Consider the following 23,190-nt stretch of genomic DNA (forward strand, 5'->3'; position numbering starts at 1 on the left):
ACACCCTCTCCAGCATTTATTGTTTCTAGATTTTTTGATGATGGCCATTCTGACTGGTGTGAGATGATATCTCATTGTAGTTTTGATTTGCATTTCTCTAATGATTAATGATGTTGAGCATTCTTTCATGTGTTTGCTTTGGGTCTTCATTGCTGCCCGCTGGCTTTTCTCTAGTTGCAGCGAGCGGGGGCTACTCTTGGTTGTCGAGCATGGGCTTGAGGCACGCAGGCTTCAGTAGTTGTGGCGCACGGGCTTAGTTGCTCCGAAGCATGTGGGATCTTCCCGGATCAGGGCTCGAACCCTTGTCCCCTGCATTGCCAGGCAGATTCTTAACCACTGTGCCACCAGGGAAGTCCCCATCATAGCTTCTTGAGGGCTCAGCTCCTTTTCTCCCATTCATTACACATTTACACTGCATTTTCAATGGGCTCATGAAGAGTACAAAGGGAGTCTTCTCGGAAAAGATTGCTGAGATGTGAAGGAAGTGCGAAATCTCCTTGCTTATAACATTAGAATATAGAAAGATATTAAAATTGGAATTAAGGTATTTCCATCCAGCTATCTTGTTGAAAATTCAAATCAGGGCCACAGAAGAAACAAACTCCATTTCAGCCTTTCTTAGAGCAGCTTCCAACAAAGCTTACAGCTAAAGACCTTCTGACATCAGTCTAGCATAGCAGCAGTATTCCAACTGTCACATGATTTACAGACATGTAACTATTAAACTAGTTTCAAAAATGCAGATGAAGCAGTAATGGCTGACCCTTGCATCCTAGTTTTAAAAGGGAATTGTGCTTGGAGAAACCGGAAGCTTAGGTATGTAAAAGTGCCTTTTGCCTTCAGGGTGACAATCTACCTGGGACTGACAGTGAAGTTCTCTGGGTCTGACAAGCAGCGCGGTTACTTGATCAAGGACTAGCTCTTTTACTTTTAGCAGCCACAGGCTTTAGGGACTCTTAGGAACCAGAAGCCTGAAACTTCAGAGAAGACACCACCTTTAGTCTCTTTTCAGTACCAGTGTGAAAATCCAGTTCCAAATTTGCCTTCTCTTTCTTCAGCCTGGGGGTCGTTAATTAGGTGCTTATCCTAACACCTTAAAACATACTTTCTGTATATGGTTTAATTCCCAAGCCATCATCGTTGCCTTTTCTCATAGTTTTTCCAGCTTCTCAAAACTTTTCTGTAAATGAGGCCATGTAGGCAAGCGCTCTCTCTATAACTTCACCTTCCATTCATAACAGAAACAGTATCCGTTGCTTCTGTTCTGGTTTAATAGCTTTAATGTTACTGGCAGACTTTGCTTCCAGCCTTCTCCTAATCAATTAGGAGAGTCTAATTTTTTTTTCTCTATTTTTAGCTATCTAGTTTTATTCCTTACATGTGTTCCTAAAAAGGCAGGGCCTTTTTTCACCCCTCTCTTCAGAATGGTTAAAACATATTGGCAACAAGTAAAACAATTTTTAAAAATGTTTTCAAACACACAGATTATTTCCTTATTCTACCTTACACACTGAAAATGCAAACGACTTAGAATACACGCTCCAGTCAAGCTGACTGTGCAGAGAAGAAATATTTACCTTTGATGCTGGTCTTCTTTGGAGCACACCCTGAAATAATTTACGATAATTTATTGAGACCAAACTGCTCTCTTATAATTATCATTATATACAAATAACTGATAAAATGGTTAGCTGCCATAAGGAAATTATTAAAACCCACACATCGTTCCAAAATAAGTGCATGAGCTAATTTGTAAATCTAAGGAAGTTCTTAATTTAAAATTTGCCACCTGGAAAATATTTGCAAGGTTGTTATATTTTATTACATCCGTAACACTGTTGACTTCATGTCATTTCTGTGCCTAGCTTACTAGGCTTTTGGAGACTAACTTTAAAATATGAAAATAAAAAACAAAAGACCAGGGAGTTGGACTTTCTTCTCATGTTTATTACAAGTTTTACCAGGAGCCTGGGTCTCATTTATGTCACCATAGATTTATTTTACAAGTTTGGACTTGCACAGATGTGCCAGAATTTGAATGCCTTGTACATTTTTTGAAAAGCAACTGTAATATGTGATGCACTGACCTTTTAGTGTTCGTTTTGATTGGTTAATGGTTATACCTTTACAGTTCAGTCAGATTGTAAACAAGGGGAAAAAACTGAATATATAAAGGTCAGGAAAGTTTAGTGACAAAACTTATGAAACTCTATGCTTTCCTATGACTAAAAATGATTAAAATTCATACATCTGCCTTCTAAACATATCCTTAAGAAATAGAGGTCCTTAAAAATGAATTCAAAACATAAATTACTGAATATTATTTTCTTAATGTTGTTTTAAAGAAACTCTGTTTGTACCTTTTTCAAAAAAGTCATATTTCTTCATTGAACATCTTTCAAATTATTATGTTTAAAGGTGAATGATATTGTGTTCACATAGAGTTACAATAATGACACTGGAAGTCCTCAAAGTTTAGGTTTTTATTGTTAGTTAACTTTGTTTATCCAGTTCCCAGAACATGATGGCTTAATAAATAAAAACTTCATTTATCAAAATTGAAATCTCAAAGGAAAATATACACGATATAAATAAGCGTCCAAAGAATGATAGAAACTGTTCAAGCAATAAAACCTCAGTCATTCTGAGAACAGTCTTTCAGAATTACCAGGGCTTCCATCTCACTCTGTACATAATAGGAAAGAAAGTTCCCTTCAGCATAGAATCATTCTTAAGCTCAGCTAAGAAAAATGATAACTGAAAAAAGCTGCATATCACAACTGACGTGAGGAATCAGGTCACATTGTTCAGGAGCACTTGTTGGGAGAAAATGTTTAGACGAAGCCCCTTTTACTTGAAATGACACAGGAATGGAGAAAATGACATCCAAAAAGGAGAAGAAAGAAAAGAGTAAGCAGGAGTTGTGTTGTTCCAGAAGCCCAGGTGAGGAAGAGAAGCAGAGGTTAGGTGTAGAAAGCAATCAACATTCTTGACAGTGAGACAGGGGAAAGTGGAAAATAAACGGTTCTGTAGAAAGAGTAAGAATAGTCACATGCGTGTCAGGATTATACAGATTCTGGAGAATCTGGCCTAAGCAAACACATAGAGGGTCTCCATTGTATGTGTGAATCGTGTGCCAGTCTGGTGCCAAGGAAGAGAAAAAACTGCTGCATTTCCCAGGATAACTCTGGAGATGAAGGGTGGTATAAGAAAATTGTAGAGACCATTGCTCTAAGTGATAGAGCTTCACTGAAGTATTTTAAGAAGAAAAATAACATAATAGTGGGAGACGAAAGTGGTCATTACCTGACATGGCATCATAATTGCTGACGGATCTCCCAGTGATTCTGCATCCTAGCGCCCATGCCCTTGTGTGATCCCCTCTCCTTGAGTGTGGGCTGGACCTAATGCTTTGCTTATAATGAACAAAATACAGCAATAGTAATTGGATTTTACTACTGTGATTAAGCTACAAAAGCCTATGACTTGCATCTTGCCAACCCTCTTCCCCTCCTGCTGGCACTCTGTCCTGGCCTCTTGCTTGTGGTGGTAAAGGGAGCTGCCTTGTTGTGAGATGCTTTATGAAGAAACTCACGTTTCAAGGAACCAGGTGAGTCCTCAGCCCAACAACTCACAAGGAACTAAATCCTGCCAACAACCCTGTGAGTGAACTTGGAAATGAATCCTTCCCTGTCAAGCCTTGAGATGACTGCCTTCAAACAGCTGCCATCACACATACCCACACACATACACGCGCTTGCACACACACACACACACACACACACACACACACACACACACACAGGCACAGGCACATACACACACGCACTCCTCCTTTCAGCACCCTACTGGTTTGGACCTATAACTGACAATATAGAAGGGGGCTCAGTGCTGGTAGATGGCTCTGAATTGGCAGTCTCCTCCCGTTGTATTTCAGTGCATTTTGAAGGGATAAGTCTTCTTTCCACCCAACCCTTAAGTAAAGTGGTTTAATCAGGTGGTCATATTCTTTTTCCTAATGCTTAGATAGAATTAGCCACACAGAGGGAATAACAATATTAGTTGAGAAAAGATTATGATTGAAGGAAGGGGAGATTTCATACGTCTAGGAAAGCCTGGGTGAACAGCTAAACATCGATATGACTCTGAGTGCATGGAAGAGAGAGCAAAGACTCAGGAAGTAAGAGCAGCATTAAAGGGAAGCCAGTTTGCATGAAAAAATACAGTCCACATGCTGTCTCTGGCATATATATCCAAGGATACTACTTGTTTTATAAATGAAAATGTTAGCTTTTATAGCATGAAATTAAGTTATATCAGGTAAAACTGATTTCTTTTAAGTTACCAGGCTCTTTTTGTTGTTTAAATTATCTACTAATAGAACTGCTAAATAGGGCTCAGTAACCAGAATCATACTTAACGGTGCTCAGGGTTCAATAGGTTAAATGTTCCTATTCTTGAATCAGCAGACCAGAACTAAGCATCCAAGTACCAGGCATGGATCTGGAATAACAGATCCAGTGAAACAGGTTTCAGTGGTGCTCACCTGGTACAGGACCATGGGCAAAATGCCAAGTAAACACTGTGATAAAAGCACTGTGATGGACATTCAAAATTGGAAAGGATAAAGTTTTTATTGAACTGCAGAAGGTTTTCTCTATGGCCTAAAATTTTATGAGAATGAATTATTTATACAATAATAAAAAGCTATTTTTGTCATTTTAACATGGGAAAAACACAAATACCCCCAAGAGCACTGCAAAACAGTATCTTTGTGACAGTATCCATCAGGCCAGGAAATTATTGGGCTAATTTGAGTCTCCAGCAAAATTTTCACTTTGTGATGGAAAAAACTGAATGTTTAAATACTAAGGTCTTCATATACCCATGCTCCATTGGATGGCTTCTTTCCTACTCCAGGGAAAGGGATGTCCTTGAGATCAATCTTCTTCTCCTTTAATATTTATCTTTTTAAAAAATCTACTGAATATTGACTCACTCTCTTCTACCTTAGTCTTGTCTTTTCTCTGGGTCTTTTGATGATAGATGCTGGTATCCCTCTCTGTCATTCACTCCAATATTGTTTATTTGTTTGTTGTTTCTCCCTCCTTTAAGCTGAGTCTTATAAGTCAAAGTAAATTACTCACTCAGTACCACTTAGAGAGGGTGGTCAATAGTAACATTTCTGATAATTTCTCCGGTAACACCTATGTCATTACAGGGCTCTCTCCAGGGACATAAAGGCTTTAGGTATCTCATACTTGAGTTACATTAGGCCAACTGACCTAAAATCAAGGTACATTGTTATATTCCAAGCTGCTTCGTCGGCACATGTTGGTTGAAATCTACTGCCCCTCCATTGCTCCGGCTGCATTTCTGTATACCTGTAGGTCAGGTTCTCAAGGTGAGGCAGTAGGAATCCAAATAACGTATTCCCAAATGGTCATTATAATAACAAGACACTTCTATTTTTATATTTTTGTCAGGGTTCAGAGTCCCATTAAAAAGACCTCTCTCTGGAACACTGATTTAAAATTTTTATTGACCAGGTTTATTTTTAAGAAGCAATTTAGGGTAGTCCTTTGATTTCCAAGAGAAGCGTATAAACAAAGATAACATGACTTAGAATTATTCAGCTCTGCAAAAATTGCATGAAATGCATAACTTTATGACTATTAAGATGCTTCGGGGGAAAAAAGTTAAAGAAAGACTACATGATTAAAAATAAAATATTACAAACAAGTTGAGTGCCAACTATGTTGTATGCATTAGAATAGACCAACAGAACTATGGCAATTAGAAGCTAGATAAATTACAAAATTATAATTGTAAAAATAGAAAGCTAGGACAAAAAAAAAGAACAAGAAAAACTAAAATCTATGGGTTGGAGAAACCTCCCATTGTGGGCTTGAGTGTTGGCAACGTTTATTTCGGAGTGCCTTTTCTGATTGTGGCTGGGGGCTTAGAATTGGACCTGGCCCAGCTTATCTGGGGGTAAAGTAAGCAATGGAACACGTGAGTCATTTTCCCGATGGCATATTTGCTGAGTTCTTGTGCTGTATGCAAGAATGAGGGACTATGCCAGAAGATTCAAATGCCAGAAATCTTCCAGGATCTCATAGTGATTGAGAGATAAAATAATTGAAAGGGAGGGGGAATAACTCAAACACATGGACAGACCCTACCTCTCCCAGATATTTTTCGGCTTTTAAAGTTGCATGGTGTAAGATGCTAAATAGCTAAGCTCAATATTCCTGAAAGTTAGAACCTAATATCCAACAGAATTTTAAGGCTAAGTAGAAACAGATTCATCCAACTCTAAATCAGAATTCCACGTGGTCCATATTTGAGAAACAGGGATGAACCAGAGGTGACAGAGTCTTACCAAGCTATCAATACAACTTACTCCTACCCATTTCCATCTCTAATTATATTAATATGGCCTACTTCTTATCTTATCCAAATAATAGGGGAGAGTGGGAGTATATTCTCTTGAACCTAACATCATCTGAGTACTTCATCGTTCTTTTTTTTTTAAGCATCTTTATTGGAGTATCATTGCTTTACAATGGTGTGTTATTTTCTGCTTTATAACAAAGTGAATCAGCTATACATATACATATATCCCCATATCTCCTCCCTCTTGCGTCTCCCTTCCACCCTCCCTATCCCACCCCTCTAAGTGGTCACAAAGCACCGAGCTGATCTCCCCGTGCTATGCAGCTGCTTCCCACTAGCTATCTGTTTTACATGTGGTAGTGTATATATGTCCATGCCATTCTCTCACTTAGTCCCAGCTACCCTTCCCCCTCCCCGTGTCCTCAAGTCCATTCTCTATGTCTGTATTCCTGTCCTGCCCCTAGGTTATTCAGAACCTTTTTTTTTTTTTTGATTCCATATATATGTGTTAGCATACAGTATTTGTTTTTTTATTTCTGATTTACTTCACTCTGTATGACAGACTCTAGGTCCATCCATCTCACTACAAATAACTCAATTTCATTTCTTTTTATGGCTGAGTAACATTCCAATGTATATATGTGCCACATCTTCTTTATCCATTCATCTGTTGATGGACACTTAGGTTGTTCCCATGTCCTGGCTATTGTAAATAGAGCTGCAATGAACATTGGGTTGCATGACTCTTTTTGAATTATGGTTTTCTCAGGGTGTATGCCCAGTCGTGGGGTTTCTGGGTCATATGGTAGTTCTATTTTTAGTTTTTTAAGGAACCTCCACACTGTTCTCCATAGTGGCTGTATCAATTTACATTCCCACCAACAGTGCAAGAGGGTTCCCTTTACTCCACACCCTCTCCAGTGTTTATTGTTTCTAGATTTCTTGATGATGGCCATTCTGACCAGTGTGAAGTGATACCTCACTGTAGTTTTGATTTGCATTTCTCTAATGATTAGTGATGTTGAGCATCCTTTCATGTGTTTGTTGGCAATCTGTATGTCTTCTTTGGAGAAATGTCTATTTAGGTCTTCTGCCCATTTTTGGATTGGGTTGTTTGTTTTTCTGATATTGACCTGCATGTACTGCTTGTAAATTTTGGAGATTAATCCTTTGTCCGTTGCTTCATTTGCAAATATTTTCTGTTCTCAGAGTTGTCTTTTTGTCTTGTTTATGTTTTCCTTTGCTGTGCAAAGCTTTTAAGTTTCATTAGGTCCCATTTGTTTATTTTTTTTTATTTCCATTTCTCTAAAGGTGGGTCAAAAAGGATCTTGCTGTGATTTATGTCATAGAGTCTTCTGCCTATGTTTTCCTCTAAGAGTTTTATAGTGTCTGGCCTTACATTTAGGTCCTTAATCCATTTTAAGTTTATTTTTGTGTATGGTGTTAGGGAGTGTTCTAATTTCATTCTTTTTCATGTAGCTGTCCAGTTTTCCCAGCACCACTTATTGAAGAGGCTGTCTTTTTGCCATTGTATATTCTTGCCTCCCTTATCAAAAATAAGGTGACCATATGTGCGTGGGTTTATCTCTGGGCTTTCAATCCTGTTACATTGGTCTATATTTCTGTTTTTCTTCCAGTACCATACTGTCTTGATTACTGCAGCTTTGTAGTATAATCTGAAGTCTGGGAGCCTGATTCCTCCAGCTCCGTTTTTCTTTCTCATGATGCCTTTGTCTATTTGGGGTCTTTTGTGTTTCCATACAAATTGTGAAATTTTTTGTTCTAGTTCTGTGAAAAATGCCATTGGTAATTTGATAGGGATTGCATTGAATCTGTATATTGCTTTGGGTGGTAGAGTCATTTTCACAATGTTGATTCTTCCACTCCAAGAACATGGTATATCTCTCCATCTGTTTGTATCATCTTTAATTTCTTTCATCAGTGTCTTATAGTTTTCTGCATACAGGTCTTTTATCTCCTCTAGGTAGGTTTATTCCTAGATATTTTATCCTTTTTGTTGCAGTGGTAAATGGGAGTGTTTCCTTAAATTCTCTTTCAGATATTTCGTTGTTAGTGTATAGGAATGGAAGAGATTTCTGTGCATTAATTTTGTATCCTGCTACTTTACCAAATTCATTGATTAGCTCTAGTAGTTTTCTGGTAGCATCTTTAGGATTCTCTCTATATAGTATCATGCCATCTGCAAACAGTGACAGCTTTACTTCTTCTTTTCCAATTTGGATTCCTTTTATTTCTTTTTCTTCTCTGATGGCTAACACTTCCAAAACTATGTTGAATAATAGTGGTGACAGTGGACAACTTTGTCTTGTTCCTGATCTTAGAGGAAATGGTTTCAGTTTTTCACCGTTGAGAATGATGTTGGCTGTGGGTCATCATTCTTTTATATACAATGTACAACATGAAACCAAAAAAATGCCTAGATGTGTGAAATGGCAGGTTAACACACACCCACACACACAAACCAGACAATAGGCACAGATCCATAGATGATGCAGTTCTGAATTCATCTGACAAAAATTCAGAAGCACTATTGCTAATATGACAATAAAATAAAGGTTAATGGACAATATGAAAAAAATTTAGCAAGGAATTTGAAAACATATGTAGAAATTCATATAGAATTGAATTCACGTTCTAATGTGAAAAGCACAATAATTGAACTTAACTGAACAGTTTAAATCAGGGTAAATACAGTAAAACACAAGAAAGGAGCCTGAAGAAAGAGCCACACACAGAATCTAAACTGAAGCAAAGAGATTGGATAAAGCCAAACAAAGCATAAGAGACATGGGTCACAGTCAATATATTGGTATATACTCAAAATATACCTAATATACCTGTAATTGGAGACCAGCAAAGACAAGTGAGACAGAATAGGAAAGAAGCAATATTTGAAGAGCAATTGATCAAGAATTTTGTAAAGCCATAAAGGATATCAACCCACTTTTACAAAGATCAACAAAATGTAAGCAACATGATACAAAGAAAGCTATAGTCCAACTGGCAGACCATAGTCAAACTCTTGAAGTAAGACAAAAGGAAAGTCTTAACAGCAAGTAAAACAGTAAAAATAAGATTTTCAACAAAAGTACAAAAACTAAAGACAGTGGGATGACATCTTTAGCATGCTCAGGGTGAAATTATGCCCATCTAAAATTCCATAACCAATGAAAATGTACATAAAAATGAGGCATGATAAAATATATTTAGACAAATAAATATTGAGTGAATGTTTGACTAGTAGACCTGAGCTATAAGAAATACTTCAGTTCTTCAGGCTAAATAAAAGTTACTCCATACAGAAGCATGAAACTAGAGGAAGCAATGAAGTTCATTAAAAAACAACCTTAAAATATTGGCAAAAGAAGAAAATTTGATAATCTCAGTGAGCTCTGAATCTATTATGGAAACTATTTCTATAATTAACACATTTCTCACACACAAAAAATCACAGGACAGATGGATTATCTGGTAAATTCTTCCAAAAACTTAAGGAGTAAATAAGACGAATCTTACACAAGCACTTTCAGAAAATGTACGCAAAAAAGAAAAAAACAAAAAAACAGAACACTTCCCAATTTGTTGTGGGAAGGCAGCAAATATTGATGCCAAAATCTAACAAAAATATTAAAACAAAAGGAACTTTTGCTCTTATAGGGAATATTTACCATGAAATAGGTATGAGTAGTAGGCGTAAATGTAATAACTCTGTGTTTTGGAATTTATAACATACGTTGAAATAAAATGTATGACAACAAAGAATGAGAGTGACTAAATAATGTTCAACAGTTTTAAGGTTTTTTCATTGTTGGAGAAGTGGTTAAAATACTATTTGAGGTGTAATAAATCTGTAATAATATATTATAAATATTATAATTACAGTACTCGGGTATTCAAAAAGGTGTAACAGGTATTCTAATAAGCTGAAAAAATTAAAATAAATGATTCATCTAAAAGTGGAAAGAAAGGGAAAATAAAAAATAATGAAATAGTACAGTATGAAAACAGAAGAGTCATATCCAAAATTTGTAAAGAACTCTTAGAAATCAATTAGAAAAATACAGATAATCTATTTTTTCCCCATGGTCAAGTGACTTGAAAACACACTTTATATTAGAGGATACCAAAAAAACCAAATCATATGAAAATCATTAATCATTGGTAAAATACAAATTAAAATGACGCTAAAATACCACTGCACTCCCACAGAATACCTAAGATTAAAATGACCAATAATACCAAGTGTTGCAGAAGTCGTGAAATAACTGCGACTCTCATATATTACTGGTAGGAATGTAAATCTGAGCAACTCTATTGAAAAGCTGTTTGGAAATATCTATTAAGGCTAAATATTTATATACCCTATGACCCAACAATTCCACTCCTGGATATATACTCAAGATCAATGAATGCTTAAATCCATCAAAAGACATGCACAAGAATATTTGATCAACATTATTTATCATAGCCCCAAATTAGAAGCAGATGAATTGTCCAATTACATCGACATAAATCAACAAATTGCTGCTCATTCGTAAAATGGAACACCTATATTGCAATTGATAGGATTCAGGGTACACTACCAAAACTATGTCACCCTGGCAGAAAGAAATTTGAGATACATCAGGTACAGGAAGTATTTTCTGACCTTTCCGTAAAGCAGGTCATAAAACCCTCATATGAGAGGTTCCCTCCTTGTACCCCAGGAAAGGAGCATCCTTATCTCCAAATAGGAGTGAGGGATGCCAAGGGTAGTCTGAATGCCCAAGCCTTGCTATTTTCCCCAGTTTACTACATTTACCCCATTTCCTTTTTTGTCCTATCGAATTTTCTCTCTTTTTGTCCTATCACTATTTTCCAGTCCTCATCAAACCTAGTGTAAAAATGCTCAGCTTTAACCGCATCTTCCTAACGAAGGCTACTGTGTCATGTAAAACTTCTATTAAAAAAATTTGTATGTTTTTCTGTTGTTAATCTGTTTTTTTTTGTTGTTGTTGTTAATCTGTTTTTTGTTACAGGGGCTCTAGCTGAGAATTTAGAAGGAAATGATAGTTTTCCTCCCCTGCACAATAATAAAGAATGAACTATTGGTACATATAAGAATGTGATGAATGTTTAAAACATAATGTTGAATAAAAACAGCCATATGCAACAGGTTATATACTGCATGACACTATTTCTGTGAAGTTCATTAACAGGCAAAATGCATCTAGGTGAACTGAGGTCAGAATAGGAGTTATCTTTTGATTGCAGTTATTGACTCTGATGACAATGAGATTTCTTGGGTCCTTGTGATATATTTTTAATCTGAGTTGTATTTTTGTGTGTGGACCTATGGGGGAACTCATTGAGCTGTACATTTAAGAGCTATACACTCTATTATGAGTAAATTATACATTAATATTAAGAAGGAGAAAAATAAATAATAAAAGGTAGTTTGCTTTAACAGATACCTACCTCTATGGCGTAATGATTACACATTTAGGTATATAACCAGCAGATATGACTGGCTCTTTATACCAAAATACATTTAAAATTTTTTCATACCAATGCTTTTTTTTTATGTCCAGACACACAAAACTGTAGGATTGCCCACCAACAGAAGAATGAAAAGGTATGCTTCACTGATACAGTAGAATAAAATACAGCAATTAAATGAATAAACTGCTGCTACACCTATAGTGTCACAGACTGTGCTTAAGTTCATATAAAGTTCCTCAGAAAAAAGGTGAATCTGTGGTGAAGGAAGTCAAACTTGTGTTATCTTTGGGAGAAGAAAATGACTGAGGCATAAAAGAGGCTTCTGGGATGATGGTAGTGTTTTGTGTCGTGATTATGGTGGTCACATGGCTGAGGTCAGGTTGAAACATTCTTGGGGTTGTACATTTATCATTTATGCACTTTTTAGTGTGTAATTTTGTGTTCAGTTGTTAGGACTGTGGTAATAAGGTATCACAGAATGGGTGGCATAAAAAAAATTATTGTGTCACAGTTCTAGAGATGAGAAATCTGAATTCCAGATGTCAGCAAGGTTGGTTCCTTCTGAGGGCTGTGAGGGTTATCTGTTATATGGCTCTCTCCTAGCTGCCAGTGGTTTGCTGGAAATCCTTCATATGCCTTGGCTTGTAGATGTATCAGTCTAATCCTTCACCTTCATGGAATTCTCCTTCTCTCTTCATACAGCCTTCCTTCTGAACATGTCTGTCTCTGTGTTCAAATTTCCCCTTTTTATAAGGACACTAATCATATTAGATTAGGGCCCACCCAAATCACCTCATTTTACCTTGATTACCTCTGTGAAGATCCTATTTCCAAATAAGGTCACATTCTGAGGTACTAGGGGTTTGGGCTTCAACATATATTTTTGCAGAAACACAATTTAACCCATAGTAGATGTATACTTTTTTTAAAAAAATTAAATCTAGCAGAAAAAGGAGTGCAAGAATAGAACTGAAATGAATATCAAGGAGGACTACAATAAGCCTTGATGATGTAAGACCTATTTCTAAACCAAATGTTAGAATGGCTTGAAACATGTTAGAATTGAAAACTCTGGAGTTTTAAGACACATTTAGGATCTTTCACCCTCTTCATTTTTCAGCTGAAACATTTAGGCTCAGCCAGATTAAATGATTTAAATTCACGCATGTAAATAGTTAAGGGAATTTGGCCTAGAATACCCACCTACTCCCTCCCCAAGACAACCACAGCCTCAAACAATTTTTCTCAAATTACTTCTAGAATATTAGTAAAATCACATTCCCTTAATCCTCTCTTGGTATATCTCTGTCCATATTTTTATAGTTTATGTAAAGAAAGCTAGATTAAGGGAACTTCATTGCAAAGGTGAAAACCAGAATGACATTTATGAAGATAGAACTCTCGTAACCATCTGGTATACACAAGGGTATCATACTAAATGGGATCAGAATGAGTTCCTTTTGGAAGTAAACCTTTCATAGACTGGGAAACTTTAGGGGAATCTTTCCTAGAATTTTTTTTAGGTACGCGGGCCTCTCACTGTTGTGGCCGCTCCCGTTGTGGAGCACAGGCTCCGGACGCGCAGGCTTAGCAGCCATGGCTCATGGGCCCAGCCTCTCCACAGCATGTGGGATCTTCCCGGACCGGGGCACGAACCCATGTCCCCTGCATTGGCAGGCGGACTCTCAACCACTGCGCCACCAGGGAAGCCCCCTAGAATGTTTTAATAGAACGTTGGAGAATGAATTCTGCACAGCTGGCCAACGAAGGCAATCTAGATTGGTTACCAAAACCAGGTTTTAAATGGATTTGCAATCCTCCACAATTCTTTGAAAAAGGTAATGGAAATTGTGATGAATTAACAAATAAAAATCTTTTCTAATCAGGGAGCCCTTACATTGGCAACACATCGTGATTAACATCATCCTTCTTTCCTCCTTCCTTTTCTTTCTTTCTTTTTTATTTTCTTTCTATGACATCAGTCTTATGCAGATAAATGATTAAAGGACTATGATTAAAACACATAACAGTTGAATGATATAAATCTTCTAGTCTTCTCAGAAACATATTAAGGCAATAAAAAAGAAATGTTAAGGAAGAATCTAGGTTAATGATGGAAAGGGCTGATTTTTGTATACCATGTAAAAATGACCTGGTCTTCCTGTCAGAGCAGATAACTAAGATGCTGGTACCGACAGTTCTGTTCTTTATGACTAAACCAGGTGAGGGAACATTTAGCAGGTAGGTCGAGGGAAGAAAACCATTGACCTGCTAACACATGTAAAATTAATACTATCTACACCATTAACTAGGAAATGCATGTAAAACTACCTTTATGATATGGTAGAGTGTGGTGAATAGAAGCCTGATTCACTAGGTGATATTGAGTTGTGTTGAATTCATCTTCAATCAATCCCTCTATGCTTTGGAATGCTTTCACTTATTTTTCTCAGAAGCAGTAGATGTTCAGTTTTGGTCTATCCTTGATTTTAGAACTTCATTTGCTGGGCTCTGTAATGTCAGGAAGATGGTATAGGATAACTAGGCAAATAGTTAAACGTGTTCTCAACAGTAAGTTACTTGTACCTTTAATTGCTGTGACACCTATACCAGGCAGAGGCAGTTTCCTGAAGTGATCCAGGGCACAAGTAACTGCACGTCTGAGGCAAATTTCCATGTGAGTCTGTATCATTTCGGTGGATATTTAAATCCTCCCCATGCATACGAAGACCTAGTTAAAGAGATACAGGCTTTTGACATGTTAAGAAAATTACTTCACAATGATAAACCACACCATGAACAATATAAATTTATTCTGTACCTCAGGAATGCAAAATAATAAAATTATTTAATATCTGATCATTCTTGTTTAGAATGCCCTTGAATTTCAATCATAGATGAACCTGCGTCAGCTAGAAACCTGGATGACGGTTTCTGTCCTATAATATTGGTGGGTGACAGTATGTATATGTGATTTTGTGTGCGTGTGTGTGCATGTGTTGGTGAACATGCAGTGATCTAGAAAATTAAGAAATTAGCTTTGAAGTAGTGGCATCAAGAAAATAATTTTCACACTTTAAAAAATTTTCAGTGGTATAATTGTTATACATCATGTCACCCCATAATAAAATGTTTGACTGGGGATTTCTCATTGCACATCTAGTTATTCCACTGAACAGGTTGTGGGCTTTTAGTTTACTTATAACCTCCACTTTTCTTCTCCCCTTCCTCTCCTCCTGCTTCTGGGTCATTTTACATTACTTACCTCCCCAGATGTCCTTGTATCTTCCCCTACTCCTCTTATGCTCTCCTGGACCCGTCCAGCTGACTTGGCATGGATGTTTTCATAGACGTCTCCCACAGTAACTCTGGGGTTGTCTCATAAGAAAGGTTGTTTTGCTTTTTCACCAGTTCTTTTTGGGTCCTTGGAGTGTTCTGACATAGACATTTCACAAAAGCCATTTGATAATTGATAATGTTTGGCATGCACACTTCCTCTTTAGGGCCAAAAATTTTCCTGAGTCTTATTTGAGGTTATGTCCCTGTTTCCTTTTATTCCTGCACTTAACTCACCAGCTTTTAGTTTTAACTATCCTGTGAGGTCTAGTTTAGGGTTTGGACTAAGGCACACATTAATTATAAATCTTATCTGGTCACTTTTGTTATGGCAGCTCAGAAAATGGAACTGGCCACATTTTGAGTTGGAGGTAAGGTTCAGGCATAGTGGAAGGGAGGTATACAGAATTTTCTTAGGGGAAAAAGAACAGATGACTTCTTTGCAGTTTAAGAGGCCAGAGAATGAATGTAGTAAGCCTTTCCTAAGTTCAGTATTCTATTTACAAAATCATAAGACTTTTATAAATTACCAGACTGCATTGCATAAACCAAATGTCACTGAACAGTGACCTTTCAAATTACCAGCACAACAGAAGCTGAGATCAGAAAGCTCAAAGTTAAAGCAAACACTGACAAGAAATCCGACAGAAATGACTTCCGTGTCTGGTCAACTTAACATAACATGACATATTGTAAAATGTGTTTGGCTTTTTAGGTAGAATAGCCTATAAAGGTTTAACTGCTTTTGAAAATATAATCTTTAATATAATCTGGAGATTCGTGGTATTTAGGTTATGTGGATAAAATATTTTCTAAGTCTGAAAGAGAGTGGAAAAGTTTACTATAAGAAAAACATTTAAAAGATGAAAAAGTTTAAGTGATGAAGGTGAAAATAGGGAGGAGTGGGTTGGGGTATAGATGGGAACAGAATTGGAGGTTTGAGGAAAGGGAAGTTAAATTGCAAGAAAAAAATGGGAGCAGTTATATAAAGAGGTTTTTTTTATAAAAAAGGTCTAATCTAAATATGTTATTACAAAGATAAATTTAAAAAATACGTCATAAGGAATTTTGAATCAGAGTTCCAATTTTTAAATGTTATAAGCTTCTGTTGTTTTCCTATTTCCCATACATTTCTTTATGGGTTTTACTTGAATTGTATGAAAGTACAGATACCAATTTGTTTATAATGAAATTAAATTCATATATATGTATATATTAACATGTATTTATACATAGAGAATTTTTTGTTCTATACTTAAGATATATTCTTTAGAGATATTTTATTAATGATGAAATGAAAGGACAATTTTTTCTACGCCTTCATTTTTCTGATTTGAACTTTTCTGTCAACATTTGAATTTTTACCACCCAACATATATACCCATCAATAACACAAAATTGTAAAACAGAATCTTTTACCATGTCTGTGTTTGAATAGATGACTAGAACATATGATGACTAATATGTTCTAAACACATATTTACTTTTTGTATATCTGTGTAAATGATTGGAAACGGATGGAGGGAATATTTTAGAGATGTATCATTATATGTCAGATTTTGAAGCACATTCCATTGCTCTCATGTGTGAAGATTGTTGAATGTGATGAACATGTTTCTCTTTCACAGCAAACGTGTATGTAAGCCATCTATAGCAAGATTTTATTCTAAGTGTTTGAAAGGCTATTGCAACCATGGGATATTGCCAGACAGTTAGTAAAAGGCAAATTGAGTCTGTTGAGAGATTAATTCACCAGCTGAAAGAAATACATTTGCCTCAGAGTCATCAGATATTCTACCCACCAAATTCATCCTCTGAGATAGCATCCCTAATGAGCTTCCTAAACCAATTAAACATAAGCAGGAAGCATCAGTCATCAAAACTATTTTCAGCTAATCAGCTGACTGCACAAATTGCATGGTGCTGAGGAAAAAAGGAACACTCTAAAAGTTGTTGAATTTTTTTTCGACTCTGTCCTTACTTTGTGGGCTTCTCAATTTTATGGATGCGGTGTTTTGCACAGAACACTGTAAATGAGTGCAGTGCTTTATAGTATATAAAGTGCTTTCCTTTGGATTATTATTCAGTAGAATAAAATGAGCTTTAATGGGCTTAAGTGATTTGCTTAAAGGCACACAATTAATGTGTGGCTGGGACTCAAAATCATGCCCTTTCCTATGTTGTAATATTTCTGTAAATATGTATGTATTGATCAACTTTCTACCCTCCATGACAGGGGGATCGGTTGAAGTGTTCAAAGTGCCATCCTCTTTACAAATGGACAAACTCAGAGCCAAGGCAGGATGAGGATGAAGGGATGACATTTTTACTCTGATATGGGTTCCCTCCTTCAAAGACAGAATTAAGTTAGTGATATCATGTCATATTGTTTATAATGATAATAGTGATAAAGAAGAGAACATAAAACAAGCATACGCAAAATTATAAACATATAAATTCACACAATTTCTGTGAGAAAACCAAATTACTCTGCAGTGGAATTTGGGTGCTGGGGGGTGCTGCTTTAGATATAATTTTTTTTTAATCAGTATATTTTATGGGACCTTGACTGGAGGCTAAATTTGAACTTTTCATTATGGACTTATTTCCAAAGTATGTCAATGGTGGTTGTGTGAGGGGAGGGGCTAATTTGCTTATGTTGATTTGGAAAATGCAAGGTGAATCTCAACTAAACAGATTACTTACTGTAAGATTCCCCATGAGCCTTTAGTTCCTAGATCTCAGGAAGGGGACATAGGATGAATTTCCCAAACATTTCATCCCAGGACTTCTTTCTGTGACTCATCTATCCAGACTGATATTTCTCTGCTGGATACATGTTGAAACCAGTATAGAGTCACAAAAAGCACTAAGGCAGAGAAATGACATGGTGAAAATACTGATTTGAGGAAAATAATATGCTGGTAGTAGGCAGGAGAGACCAATGACCCCCCACAATGAGGGAGTTGGGGAGATAAGTTGTAATGATACCTGAATAGTGGAGGTGAGTTGTTCTATTTTAAGATGCAAAGTCGTAGAATACACTTTATATCTAACTACTGCTTACTGGTGAGCTAAAGAGTAACAAGGGCTGCAAATAAAGACTTGAGTGTGCTCTGTATACAGGTGAGAGCACAATCTGTTACGATGGGTTCCCAGAAAGAGACTAAAAAGAAAGAACAGGGGATTTACATTATTAACTGAAACACTTTTACTGTTTTGGAAGTGAGGAGAAAGATGATCAAACTAAGGAGAAATCAGAATAGTTTAGTCCCAAAGAAGTGGCATTTTGAATAAGGGTCTAACTGCAAAAAGCTCATTGTTTTTGTTGATTAGAAATTTATTGGAAATTTTCACAAATTAAGTTTTAATATAATTGTGAGAATGAAAATGAACTATTGTGGATGTATGATGATTGAGAAGTAAGATAGGGAGCATTTAAAGCAGAATCTTCATGCAGAGGAGATGCAGATGGAGATGTTGACTCTACCAGAGAGAGATGGGATCACTGGGGACCTGGAAGCATGGATCAGATGGGATCGTGGATATATTTGGATATTCGTGAAATTCCTTTTGCCATGTAATGCAATGGATGTGACAGTGACATATTCACAGTCCCAGGGATTTGAGTAAGAAGTCTTGGGGCCCATTTTATAATCCTGCTGCACCACAGATAGTTTAAATTAAAATATAGTTTTATATAGTATTATTTCTTAAAAATATGAGTTTGTGTGCCTTAGATGTTTCTTGGAGTGTCACTGAAGTGATGGAGAAGATAAAAGTAGTAAATATATTAATTTTTTAAAAAAATATTTTTTTCTCTAGTGTCATCTATTATTTTTGCAAGTCAATATAAATTAATGAATCATTCTCTGATAATTAATGCATTTAATTGCTTTCAACCAAAACCAGTTACCTAAAACAGTACGTTTTGTTTTACATGTGCTATCTTTCTTTCTGCGTTTCTGAGTTCAAATTCACTGAGCTGGATCTTCGTGACTTATACATTGTTGGTGCTGTTTGTGAGATTCTTTCTTGTTCTGACCAAGGTCCCAGTAAAATATTGGAAGAATACTTAGGAAAGTAAAGGGTAAATAAAGTTGAAATTGGAAAACGTTGGGAAAAAGTGTCAGTGACAAAAGGAATAACACATCATCAGAGAGTTTGGCTTTTATTGTACGTGTAAGCTACGACTTTGAAAAATTTTAATGTAAATCATGTAATCGAATTCTTTATCAAATAAGTTTTCAATTATTGTGTTCTGAGTGTTTAAGCAATATTGCAATAGAATATATAATAACAAAGATTATAATTAGCAAAATATATTAATTTTTAATGTGGCAACACCATGCAGTATAATTTAGGTATTTTTCTCATAATAAGAACAATGATCCAGGTATATTATTGTCTTTATTTTAGTTATGAAAGAGCTGAGTTATTCAGGGACTTGCCCAATGTCCAATGTCATATGATTAATATATGTCAGAATCAGGATTTAATTCTTGGTATGTTGGACCTCTGAGTCCCAGCCCTTTATGGTTATGTTAAATAACAAATGATAAATGGTATTATTGTATTAAAAATTTATAAAACATTTAAATATAATTTTTATAATATAATGACATTTATTTTTCCTTTCCTTTTTCAGATTTTTGAATTTTTATATGCTTTATTACGTATCTGTATTTCCCCATTGCCACACCCCACTATAGGAAGTAGCATACATATCTGTGCATTAAACACAATAAGAAGCTTGGTTTAACTTAATCCCAAATTCACTTGACCATGGAAGAAGCCTTCTTTTAAAATTTAACACCTATTAACACATGGGAAATGCTGATCAATAGAAATAAATCCTGATCGGAATTTTTTAATTATTGTCAAATTGTTTTAACATTTCATTTTTGTCAAGGAAAATCAATTTTAAGAAAATACATTTCAGAATTCATGACCTAATTTTATTTTTAATTTTGAAAGTTTATCAATTGTCAAAGTCCAGGTGCTTAATCTTAGTGTTCTTTATCTGCTAAACATATTTGCCTTACGTGTACCGAGGGTGGATTGCTCTTTATTTTATCAATATACAATGCCATCATTGAGTTGTGTGTTTGATTATTGTCTGCTAATTAATACTGTTATCTGGAAAATCTCTAAGAAATAACCCTAATACTTTCATAAAACACCCTGAAAATTTTAATGCCCATTAACTGTTCAGCTGCAATATATTTCATTCACAATATGGCAGGACCCTCTAGTGCTCACGCTTGGTCACGTGTCCTCCAAAACTGCCTTAGGGGGGTAAATGTCACATATTGGATCATTTTACTCAGTCTTAGCTTTAAGTGAAATAGTCTATTATTCATAACATCACCTTTTGGAAAAGGAGTTTAGGCATGTCCAATATTATTCAAAAAAATTATTTTCCCCATGCTATAGGGGGAAATGTCCAGTTCATCTAGTTTGCTCATAAAAGTAAATGAGATACTTGAGAACCAAGAACAAGAAGTTGGTTAAATTTCTTAAGTAATTCATATAAATGGAAGTAGAACCTAAGTCTTTTGTTCCATGGTTCAGTTCTGTGCCATGTACATTGGTCTAAGTATTTAATCCATGAAGTTTAAATAAAACTATAAATGTACATGTCCAGAATTCTATATTCCTTTCACTGAATCTTTTCTGGAAGAATAGCACTCTTCTTTTTGGGAAATTTTGGACTGTTGGTTTACAAAACAGTACAATATTATCAGGCAATACACTGCAGAGGGGGTTATGTTGTACTGGAGTTTGATTTACCCTGCTTAAACAGCGGATTCTCTAACCAAAGTATCCATGGGCAAGAAGACCTGGTTTTATTTGCTTTCCAAAGCTGTATCACAGAGCTAATAGGCAGACTGTAGCTCTTTACAGCTATAAGATCTTGCCCATTATTTATTATTATTTCAGTAGTTTTTGATCTTTCTTGCATACTTGATGTGGTAAGGTGTCTACATCAAAACAGTGGATCCACATAAGAAAATAGTTCTAACTTCTACATATTGTTGAATAGCATCCTTAAATGATTTGACTTTTCTATTAATAAATGTGTTTGGTATCCATGTTTAGCTGTTACAGGGTAGGTCACCCAAGCCCAGCAAGTGGGAACTTCACATGGGCAGTGGTGGCGACATGGCTGAACTGGTCAGCGGGGGCTGTGATGATGAAGATGGTTGCAGGGGATCAGGAAGTGGAGAAGTCAAGAGGACACTGAAAGTCACAGACTGTAAGTGTATGATTCTAACACCACTTCTGAAGCATGGATTTGGAGACATAATTAAGGAAAATTATTACTATGAATATAAAGAAATAATGGTAGTGAATTCAGAAAAATGCAAGAGAAATTGGAAGTGAAAATAAACCCATTTTTTTTAGTTATTCAGGACATGCATTCTTGGGGTTTTTGTTTCTTTTTAACTAATGACTTTAAATGGAAATGATATTTTTCTGTGAAAAACTAGTGAATGACCATCAGTTCTGAGAATTCATAGTTTTAAAGTGGGATAGTCTGTAGGGTGTGAAATAGCTAGTATGGTGGGAAGTAAATGTATCTTGGTGAAACCAGGATGTGTGAGCCCTACTAAATACTAACATTCTGCAATTTTATTATATTATCATGCCATTAGATAAATTTTATTAGGTTTTCATGTTCAAATTACAAAGAAACTGGTTAAATATATGGTTAGTTATGGTGAGAAACTACTTGGGTTTAACTCCTATGAATTGGTTCTTCCAAAAAAGATCTCACCAATTATTCACATTGTTTTGATCATGTGGGTTTAAAAACCATTTTTGGTATTGCTGGACTGGTCACTATTACAAATGATAAAACTACCAAATAACAACAACCAAAAAAATCACCAGATGAATTCCCTTTCCTTGTCTTCACATGCAAAATGAGGAAGGTAGGCTCTTCATTGTTATGTGCATGTATATGTTCACACAGGCAAGACAACCAAAGTTATCAACTGAGAAAGAAGTGTGAGAGTTAAAGTACCCAGAGCAGCTAACTTTCAACTATTCACTTAATTCAGGTCATACCAAAGGGGATTACTTTATACAGTAATCTTCTGGATCTGTGCAGCCCTATCTGGAGGCTGGCCTGATAGTCTCCCTCTAAATCACAAAGGGCTGCTTTGGACCTGTTAGAAATGTCTTTTCATGACTTTGGTGGGAGAAGAATTCATTTACTTTTCAGTTCCCTTGTAGTAAATTTAGAATACTACCAACGCTTCTAGCATTGATACCCCATTCCTTCTAGGAGTTTGTTTTGTAAGTCTAAAGGAATGGAAGCTGAAAGAGGTATAAAATCAAGACAATATAAAGGTACATGTTTTCCTGTTAGAAACAGTAATAAATTTAACATAGAAAGTAAATAGACGGGGTTTAGTACACTGGAGTAGCAATTGAACAAATGACCACAAAATTCTTTGATGTATTAACACAATTTTCTAGTGAAGATTACACATCTTCTACTCTTGTAGGAGCAGTAGGGATATGTGTTCTTGTTATTGGTACTAATATCATTTATCAGATTGATTTCTCTTGTTTTTCTATCTTTTGTTGTTTCGGCCAAAAAAAAGGAAGACAAAGCAAATGAAAAAGGGTTTTCATTAGGAAAAGAATATTTTTACTAAGAGTTAAAATGCCCTCCGTCGTATTTTGGAATTATGATACATATCTATTAGCATAATATTAAATAATCTTTCATTTTCACTTGATCTTGAGTACTTATATGTACCATAATTTCCTTTCCATTTGAATATTAGCAGGATTTTAAGGCATTAAAAATTATTATGCAAAATAGCTTAGGTTAAAATTTTTCTGTAAATTGCATGTGTGTGTGTGTGTGTGTGTGGAATTAGCATTTTAATAGGGATTTTTCACTCCTGAAGTTATTTATAAGCTCAAGAACTTGCT

The 23,190-nt window shown here is 35.8% G+C and overlaps 1 protein-coding gene across 1 annotated transcript in view; it reads left to right on the top strand.

Moving 5' to 3' along the window:
• GPC5 (glypican 5) overlaps positions 1 to 23,190 on the top strand; it is a gene marked incomplete at both ends in the record, with an annotated part of 1,374,381 nt that overhangs the window by 623,035 nt on the left and 728,156 nt on the right. The window contains one exon of the mRNA XM_082859487.1: positions 21,340 to 21,496. Coding sequence (XP_082715613.1) covers positions 21,340 to 21,496 — 157 coding nt within the window. The remainder of the gene's footprint in view (positions 1 to 21,339; positions 21,497 to 23,190) is intronic.

This window comes from Leucopleurus acutus (genome assembly GCF_964270905.1).
Source record: "Leucopleurus acutus genome assembly, chromosome: 18".
Classification (NCBI taxonomy): domain Eukaryota; kingdom Metazoa; phylum Chordata; class Mammalia; order Artiodactyla; family Delphinidae; genus Leucopleurus; species Leucopleurus acutus.